At 39.2% G+C, this 10,082-nt stretch overlaps 1 protein-coding gene across 1 annotated transcript in view; it reads left to right on the forward strand.

Annotated features, from left to right (window-relative positions):
* GNAI1 (G protein subunit alpha i1) overlaps positions 1–5,622 on the forward strand; it is a 70,163-nt gene extending 64,541 nt beyond the window's left edge. The window contains exons 7-9 of the mRNA XM_007060810.4: positions 1,133–1,286; positions 3,192–3,398; positions 3,520–5,622. Coding sequence (XP_007060872.1) covers positions 1,133–1,286; positions 3,192–3,382 — 345 coding nt within the window. The 3' untranslated portion in view covers positions 3,383–3,398; positions 3,520–5,622. The remainder of the gene's footprint in view (positions 1–1,132; positions 1,287–3,191; positions 3,399–3,519) is intronic.
* The last annotated feature ends 4,460 nt before the right edge of the window (positions 5,623–10,082 follow it).

Genomic DNA, 10,082 nt, shown 5'->3' on the forward strand with positions numbered 1-10,082 from the left:
TTTACAGATAGCTCTTTTCCATGTTCCAAAAGACGTTCTATTTTTAAACTAGGTAATGGGATGAACGCTTTTTTTTAATTGCATAGTAGGGGGTTACGATGACAAATTTTGGTGGTTCAAACAATTTTTAGTGGAAAACCATATGGCTTATTTAGCCACCACTTTCTTTTCCCTGCGTGTGTTTTCTTTTTCTTTTTTTTTTTTTTTACCTAGTTTCCAGTCCTTCAGTCTTCCTTTCTATATGTCTCTTTCTCTGATCATTTTCCCTGCATTTGCTGGTCTTCTCTATTTCTTCGTTTCTTTGGTTTTTCTTTCCGGCTACTCTTCTTTTCTCTTCTTTCAGGATCAGACTCGCCTAGCGGAAGCAGACACAAACTAGCACCACTCTTTATTCATGGAGCTGACAAGAGTGATCCTAGTCTGTGCTGCTCTCTAGCTGGCTTAATAAGTGAAGTACTTCTGTGTGCTGACTTTCCTGTAGACTGTAATTTGAGGAGTAAGGAAGTAGCCTTCAAATCAAGCTTAGGCAAATTGTGTCCAGGGTGGGTAATAGTCTACTGGCATAAACAGTTAGAAGCATGGCAGAGGCTATTCTCATGACTGGAAAATGTTTGTGAGTAAATCACTTTTGGGGAAAAACACTATTCATTTGGTCTCCTGGTAACACTGGAGTAGTTGACTATCAGGCAGGGCTGCCATATTTGATTTTCTAACTTCTTTTAGAGGATTTGTGCAGTAATCAATTTCCACTTAAAGGTTGCTGTCTTCCCTGGACTCTTTTTTCTTTATAACATTTGCAGTTATGTACGGAAAAGAGACACTAAGCAGTGCAATTGTTAGACATTCAAAACTACAGTCATAAGTAAATGAAAAATAAAACAAAAATAAAGAATTTACTCACCTGAACGCCGCCAAACTTATTACAGGAAATCGTGCTTTGATGATCTTGTTCTCCGTTTTATACATCATGGGGTAGGATTCTGGGATTCAGTATACAAAAACACTTTTACAGGAGATTTTATTACTCCATTGGTAGAGTTTCACTGTATCAAACAGGTATACATTTCCTGATTTCATTACTATTGAAAAGGATAATGGAGGGTAGGCTGAAATATCTTCTTTTCAATTGCAGAATCGGATGCATGAAAGCATGAAATTGTTTGACAGCATCTGCAACAATAAATGGTTTACAGACACTTCTATTATTCTTTTCCTAAACAAGAAGGATCTCTTTGAAGAAAAAATCAAAAGGAGTCCCCTCACTATTTGCTACCCTGAATATGCAGGTATTCTGCCACTTGCGTGGGAAGTCAAGTCACTTCCAGTTATGGAATCTTATTCCTGGTTTTATGATGCATGAAACACCAGTAAGAAACAGTTTAATCTGGAATCAAAGTTGTGTCCTCCGCTAGCAGTTAGGGGAGACCGTTCTTTAGTTGTAAACTGAGCCAATTTGATATGAAAGTTGAGTAACATAAACATGAAACTTCACTGTGCCACTTTTAGTCACTTTAAAGTATGTGCCAAATCCTGCTCTTTTTACTTACATGAGTAGTCCCAGCAGAGTCAACAGAACTATGAATATGAGTAAGGCTAAGAGAATTTAGCCTTATAACTGCTCATTGTAGAGCAGGAATGTTCCTGATAGACCAGTATTCACTATCTCTGGGCTGCGAGCATTGACCGCCTGAAAAGCCACAACCAGGTCTAAAAATATCCCAAAATACAGTTAACTGCAGCTCAGAGATATGAAAAACTGTACATATAAGGTGAGAAAACTGTCCCAAACTTGTAACAGCTTACAAAATGGCAACTCTCGATGCCAATGATGATAGTCTTCCCAACAGAGATGTATTCTAAGGTGGTGGTTTGAGAGCATAATAGGATAAATACTAACATTAAACAACAATTTAAAATATTTAACTGTAATCAGAAGTATTGTTACATTCATGGTTTATTGAAAGCTGATGTCAAACATCTTTTCAAATACATGGAATATTTGGAAACATTGGGGGAGAATCCACACAAATATTTGGTTCGTTGAGTATTTAAAGTGTTTAAACATTCTTCGTGATGAGATTCTTTCCAATTTATTCTGATTAGGCTCTTCCTGTACTCCATTTTGCTCCAAAACCTTTACAATCATAGGATTTTCTCCTAAAGAGGTTTAGGGCATTTAGGGTTTTTTTTAAAATATTGGAAGGGAAAATATAGTATGCAAGAATTCTTTAGGAAGAGACGATGATGTAATTCAGCAGTGGTCTGCATTTAGTTTTCTACTACCTATTGGTAGATTTATTTTATTTTCATAATTATATAAAATTCTATCATTCTCTTGTGCAGAGAATACTTACTTGAAAAAATATAATTAAAACTGGGAGAAAAGAGGGAATAGGCCAAATACAAATTTGGGCAGGTGGGGATGGAAGAAAGCTCCATGAAAAAGAAAAGTGAGTGGAAACAAAAATAAATGGAATGAGGGAAGTTTTTTTTGCTTTTGTTCCCTCAGTATTTAATTTCCTTAGTGTTTAATCTGAAAACATGAACAAACAGTTCCATGGAAACAAAACATCACTTATATTTGCAGAGCAGTTAGAGCTCTTTAATAACCTGATCAACTTCCCATTGAAGTCAAGGGTAAAACTCCCATGTAAGTGGGAGTTCATTTGAGTCCTTAGCCTTTTGTATATATAACTTAAAACATTAATAATCCAGTATGTTTTACCACCAGCAAGAGTTTTATACTGTAACTTAAAACAGTAGTTGTGCAGTTACTTAAAACTGCACACCATTCTTCCATTTTTAAAGAAACTGTCCAGCAGTTTTTAAAAAACAGTTCATGACTTCCTTCAAAGTGTATAGTATTCATTGCTGCTTAGGCCTTGTCTACACTACGGGGGGAGATCGATCTAAGTTACGCAACTTCAGCTATGTGAATAATGTAGTTACCATGGGTTCCACACTACGCCATGTCGACTGGAGACACTCTCCTGTCAACTCCCCTTACACGTCTTGTTCTGGTGGAGTACAGGAGTTGATGGGAGAGCAATCGACAGTCGATTTAGTGGGTCTTCATTAGACCTGCTAAATTGATTGCCGATGCGTTCATCGCCGTGCGTTGAATCCCCGGTAAGTGTAGACCCTTAGCCTGAAATTTAGTGTTTATTGAACAACTTTTTCCCTTCCTTCAGGATCCAACACTTATGAAGAGGCAGCTGCATACATCCAGTGTCAATTTGAAGATCTGAACAAGAGAAAGGACACAAAGGAAATCTATACTCACTTCACATGTGCCACAGACACCAAGAATGTGCAGTTTGTTTTTGATGCTGTAACTGACGTCATCATAAAAAATAATCTAAAAGACTGTGGCCTCTTCTAAGACTTTGCATTCAATGGTAATTGTGTTCCTTGACCAGAATGAGTAATAGGACTTTTCATCAATTTGTATATGCCTCAGTAATATAGAGCATTTGTACATGTACGTAGGAATCTAATTCTTTTGATCTTTATTTTTAGATTTGAAGAATGACTTCACAAACTTCTAACCTGATGGGGTTTTAAGAAGAAAGAAGTACAAAACAATTTGTGCTGAATGACAGACCAGTACTGTACTTGCCTGTTTTAACAGCTTTATTTATGTTTGTCTTGTAAATTTAATTAATTAAATATTAGGTAACAATGAAAAGTTTCTTAATTGTATGTATACTTGTAATTGTAGGAATGTTATTTGTATGACCATTGAACAGAATATTTTAATAACTTGATTTGTGTTCCAAAGTTTCCACATTTTATGAGAATGCTCTTAAGGTGGGTAAACCTTTTTTTTTTCTTTTTCCCTGCCTTTGGATTATTTAAACATCTTGTAAAAGTTAATTTTTGTTTCATCTTAAATATGCATGCTGACTTATTAGGTTTTGTTTGCAAAACCAAGTGTTACAGGTTTCTTGGTAATCTAAAATAATCTTACACTTGCTCAGATTTAAAGGGATACTGTGAATTCAAATTTGTCCCTAACCTTAGGTTTTGAAAAAGCTCTTAAAAATTTCAAGGCTAATGAAAGGTTTCTTTGATTTATTAAAATTCTAGTGGAAACAACTGATTACAAATAAACTTTTTTTGCAGTCTTTTCAGCACAAACATTACAACACTGAGAAACTGAAACCGGATTAGTTAATTTTCATTGCCCAAGCTGATGGAAATGTAAAAAAAAATTATTAGGATCAGTAACAGAGATTAAATTTTTTAAAATGTATTTTGTCTATTTATCTTCTTTCTCCTCTGAGTGGCAAAACTTTCCTTGCTCTCGTAAAAGCCAGTGGCAAAACTTGAGAGCAAGAAGCCTTTTTTTCTTTTCATTCCGTGGAATTAGAATCAGGCTCCTAAGGTGTTGCTATTAATTGTAGGTAAGGAAACTAGGTCTACAAATTATTGGTAGTCATGAAAATATTAGACACTATCAAAAACAATGCACAGTGGTATCAAATATAGTACAGATATTTTCTGTTTCAAATATAAAGAAAACCTTCAGTATCTCCGATATCCATATGAGGTAATTATGTGCTATTGTTGACTTTTAATGGTGTGCACTTGTGTGACTTTTTAAACTGACAGTGTCCCTTTAAATAATATTACATAGAATTTCTTTTCAGTTAACTTTACCTTTCATTGTATCATTTACTATGTAAGGGGTATATTATGCATTGCCTTATGGGTAGTGCCAAAACTGATTTTTATACATTTGAAACTGAAATAAGCTTTTATTTTGTAAATAAGTTCTTAGATGGTTGTCCTGAGCATTTTGGTCACCTAAGAATTGTAATCACAACAAATTTAGAAATATTACTTTCTACACTTGTTAGAACATTGTATGTAACTACCATATACCATATTACTTTGTCCAAGACAAGAACACCTCTGAAACTGTTGCTAGTTTTCCATTTTTTCTTACAGATGCATATGCTTAGAAGTGTTCATTCTAAATGTCTAACTAGGGTTATTTAAAGCATTAACTCATTTTTGATTGTGTATTCTTTGTTTAAGGCTGTGAAATGGCCTTGAAATAGTTCTTAGCTCTTTTCATTCTTGTAATTTTTCATTATTTGCTATGGAATTTCTAAATGTTTTCAAATGAGAGTAAAACAAAGGAGCAGTAATGTTAATTTATTAATGGAGGTGTTGAAAATGTTCACACAGAACAAGCTCTTTTCGTAAGTAATTATGATAAACGGTTTACATCTTGGACTGCTTTGAATTGTGCATTATCATGCTGCATTCACAACTGATTTTATGTATCACTGAAATATTTTGTGACTATTTAACTTGTTGTCTTTGTACTTAATGTAAAAAAAAATTGGGATTAATCAAAAATTACTGAAAATTTGTCTAAATTCTTTGTGCCTTGCCTAAGAGAAATGTTTTTCATTAAATTTACTGATGGAAGACCTGCTGCATCCACTTTGTGAAGATAGTGAATACAAATGAAAAGAAATGAAATTGTGAGTAAATTCACATCAGAGTGTATGTAAGTAAAATAAAAATGAGCACACATTGATGACCTGAACTTTATCCTGTATAATTTACTAACATCCTAATAAAATTGAGATTTTTTTTTAAAAAAAAGTATAATTCTTTCCTGAAATATGTACACAATTTTTTGTCCTATACTAAACAAGTGCATTGAAAATATATCTCCTCATGAGCTTTTCCACTCCAGACTGATGGACTTTCCTCTTTTGACTTGCTGGGTTGGCAGCTGGACAAATTTCCATGAAGACTTCTCCTCCCCTCCCCCCCTCCCCCCCGGAACTGATACTGGTTCTGTGGTGGGAATCTCACAAGTCTGTGTCTTACATTTATGGAACGGTGTATACAAAATAAGTTGTTCTTTTTCATGCATTTTAAGGCCTAAAGGGGCTATTATGACGATCAAGTCCATAACTTTTGGTTGATCTAGAGCATATCTTTTAGAAAGTCATCCAATCGGAAAGACTTCAAATGATGGAGAATCCCACCATCCCTTGAGCTTTATCTTCCAGCCTCTTGGAGGGTGTTAGTTCTTTATATCTGACAAAGACATATCTGCTAACAAATTGTCTCCATGTATGTAGATACTGATGGACCATAATCAAATGATCTCTTAACTTTCTCTTCCATACGCTAAATGCATGTCTAAGGGTTCTCACTGTAAGACAGGTTTTCCAGATCTTGAAATCACTCTTACAGCTCTTCTGAGTCCTCTTCCAGTTTTCCAGCATCCATTCTGAATTGTAGATACCATAACTGGGCGTAGTATTCCAGTAATAATCTCGTTAATGCTGTATACACAGGTAATGTCACCTCACTTCTTGGTATTTCCCTACACCTGCATCCAAAGACAGTGTTAGCCCTCGTAGCAATAGCATCCTGCGGGAAGCGTGTATGCAGATAACTATCGTGACATCTGTCACTTTATAAGAACATAAAAACGGCCATACTGGGTCAGATCAAAAGTCCATCTAGCCCAGTATCCTGTCTTCCAACAGTGGCCAATGCCAGGTACCCCAGAGGGAATGAACAGAACAGGTAATCATCAAGTGGCCCATTCCTAGCTTCTGGCAAACAGAGGCTAGGGACACTTTCAGAGTTGCTGCTTTCCAGAATAGAGTCAAAACGATACCAAAATGTGTGTGAGCCACCAAAATGACATCAGCTTGTGACGCCAACACCTTTGACAACTGAAATTGTAGTTTCCCTCTAACATGGAACAAAGAACTTGATTAGATCAGAAAAGTGGTACCCCTGAAGTTACTGGATCTGTCTTCCTTTTTCTCTCTGCTTCACTGTAACGCTACAGTCTAGAATCTTCCTCAGTCCACCTCTTATCCAGCTCCCTGCAACAGTTTTAAAGAAACAGCACACCTTCCCTCCATCTTGTGTGTGTTTTACATTTCACCATAAATGACCAATTTATTAAGATTTTTAATGGAACCAGAGACATGCTTAAACCTAGTGATACTTTGGGGTACTCTATCCCAACATTAACTACCTCTTATGTGAGCATGTTCAGAGTTTGCCTGTGTATGATTTATCAGTTATGGCTATAGCGCCTAGAAATAAATTAATCTAGCCAATTTAAAATCTACAAGAATACTAAAATAAGATCTTTGTGCTTTTGAAATGTTCAGAGTCTTTTGATAAGAGTACAAAGGATCATGGAGAAACTTGCAAGGTGTGAATCTGTTAGGCTCCACAGCCAGGTAAAAACCTATTGTATATGACTTGGAAGTATCTTCTTTGAGCGTTTGTCCACACAGCTATCACTGTAGGTATGTTAGCCAAGAATCTTTTAGCCAGAAGTGTCTATTGGGGCTATGCATGCATCCTGCTTACCTTCACACGCCCTACGGCAAGGGTAAAAAGGAGAGAGCAGCCTCAACCACCACGCAGGTCCTTTTCATTGCCCATGGTAGTGAGTCAGAGCCCAGGGTGTCCCCCAGCTTCCCCATAGTTTTTACATTTAGAATTAGTTTTGATAAGTTTTTTCTTTTTTTTCTTTTGAATATCACCTTGGTACTGGAGAGTAGGTCTGATGGCTGAAAATAGGTTTCTGGGCTTTAAAATATGCCCTGCTTGCAGGATCCCTATGCTTGCCAATGATGCACATAGAAAATGTTTTGTTTAGGCGAGTCTCATATCTCTGAGTGTGCCATTTGTAATTTTTTCTGAGCTCCCACAAAGGGCTCCTCATGCCAATTAACTGTTTCTAATGGAAAGTACATTTTGTAGTGTAGATTCTGAGGTTCCCCCTCAAAAGCAGTCTGCTCCTGCTTCAAAAAACGCTTCAGTGTCTTCTATCTTCGGTGACTGACATTACTCCCTTGGCATCATTGGCATTGGTACCGCATCCTGATAAGAATTCTGAGACCTCAGCATTGGTACCATCTGTCACAATTCCATCACCATCAGTACTGCTTCCTATGTCCACCATAGCTGCTTTTATATACCATCACTCTGGAACCAGAATCCACTTTTATGGATGTCTCTCCTGTATCCGTACTGATACCAGAGCCCTGAGTACCAAAGATGAAAATTTCTCTGCATCCAACCTCTACAGTACTGTGAGGGGGTATACTTGCCCTACATGGGAGACGAAGGGGTTAAACCAGTACTTGGCAGCAGAAGCCACACTCCCTCACCCCTGCTGGGTATGCTCCAACTGCTGCAGTATAAAAGGGAGCAACTCAGCTCAGTCTGGGCTGACTGCTTAGGAGGAAGGATGCACCTCTTCGGCTCCAGCCGAGGAGCAGCTGGAAGTCCAGGCCACAAAAGTGCTGAGACCTGGACAGGTACCCAGGTACTGGCAGATGTCCCAGGGAGATTGCAGCTGCCGAGGGCCGTGCTGTCCAAGTGGCCTGGAGACTCTGACCACACCCAGACTTCAACTGCAGGAGTCAAGGTAGAAAGTAGCCCAAGGAGGGATTAGCCAGTGTCCGTGCAGCAGTCAGCGGGTTGCAGGCAGATTCCCCACCAACTTTGTGACGAACCCCTTCGCCTCTACCAGGGCCCTGGGTTGGTACCTGATGGAGATGGGAGGGTCTGGGTCCCCCTAACCGGCCACCCCCCCCTTTGGGGGGCGGCCCACCAAACCCCCTTCTATTGACTCTGGCCATTAAGCCGTGCTTCCTTGCAGCCAAGGGGAGTCCCATTGACTGGCCATAGGGCTGCTCTTTACCTGCCACCAAGGCGAGCCCTATTGGTGCCTGTCATTGGGCCATGGAGCCCTGAGGCTGAGCGCAGCCATATTGACTTAACCGTGGGGCTATCGCCCTTGCCCCACCTCGAGGGTGACTGGGTATACTTGCCTCGTGACAAATACCAATGCTCTTTCTCATGCTATGAGTTTCTTTCTGTTCCTACGCCTCAGGGACTAGCTCCTTCTCTAGAAGGATTCTGTTAAACTGCATCACCTTCACATGGCAGCAGGAGCCCTTCGCCTATGAGATCTCCTTTGCCTAGGTTGATGCCTGAGTGTAGCCTTGGAAGGAGCCCCTCTCATCACAGATCCCATGCTTCAGTGTGCTCTCATGTTCTGGTTTCCACCTATGGGGAACTATTTGCCCTTCCTTTATGAGACTCAGTCCTGACTTTATTGGCTTCTGTGGAATCCTTGGTCTCACCCTCTCTACTTTGTATTCAGCTGTATCAAGATCCAGTGTAAGGTTGCCACCTCCTAAAGAATCATCTATGAGTGCCTCAGTCATCTTACCATGAATTCCTTCAGAGTTCGAGCAAGAACCTCATAGCAAGGGAAAATACCTCACTGAGAAATATGAGGATCAGCCTATTCACCTGACCATATGATCTTTGTCACCTGACGGAGTTGTGGCTCCATCTAATAAATTCACAATAGACTATTTCAAGACTTTCCATGATTTCCTTAAAAGAATGGCGGACATCTTAGAGATTCCATGCCTACTAATGAAGGCATTCTTGAGCCTGCCAAGGACCTGTGGCAAACACTGGAATCTGTCTTGGCCACATCTAAGAGGGGAGACTGCAGGTACCAAATTCCCCCTACGGGGTTTTGAGTACTTGTTTTACTCATTCAATCCCTGGAACTTTGGTTGTGACGGTGGCTCATGAAAATGCTGAGCTGCTTGGGCCACCTAAATCTATGCCCAGGAATAAAGAGCCCAAGAAGATGGAGATTCTGGGGAGAAGAGTTTACTCCTCTGCAAGTTTTCAGATTCTATAGCCAACTATCAAGTCATGTGGGTGAAGTACAACTTCCTGCAGTGAGAAGGAAGTGTTACAGTAAATGGGTAAGCTTCCTCAAGAGACCAGAGACTAACTAAAGGCAGTGGCTATGGAAGGCCAGTTAGTGACGAAGATAGATTTGCAGGTCTCCCTGGTTGCCTCTGGTGCTAGAGCATGGTCAAAGGTCACTGCAGACCATTCTATGCAGAGAACACCATGGCTGCCAGGCATTCCAAAAGAGGTTTAAGCCACAATTGTGGATCTTCCTTTTGAGGGTTTTCTTAAGTCAAGAACTGACAAAGTGCTTCACTTTCTGAAGGATTTTGAGTCTCTTGGTCTTTACA

The sequence above is a fragment of the Chelonia mydas genome, chromosome 1 (assembly GCF_015237465.2).
Source record: "Chelonia mydas isolate rCheMyd1 chromosome 1, rCheMyd1.pri.v2, whole genome shotgun sequence".
NCBI classification, from domain to species: Eukaryota; Metazoa; Chordata; order Testudines; family Cheloniidae; genus Chelonia; species Chelonia mydas.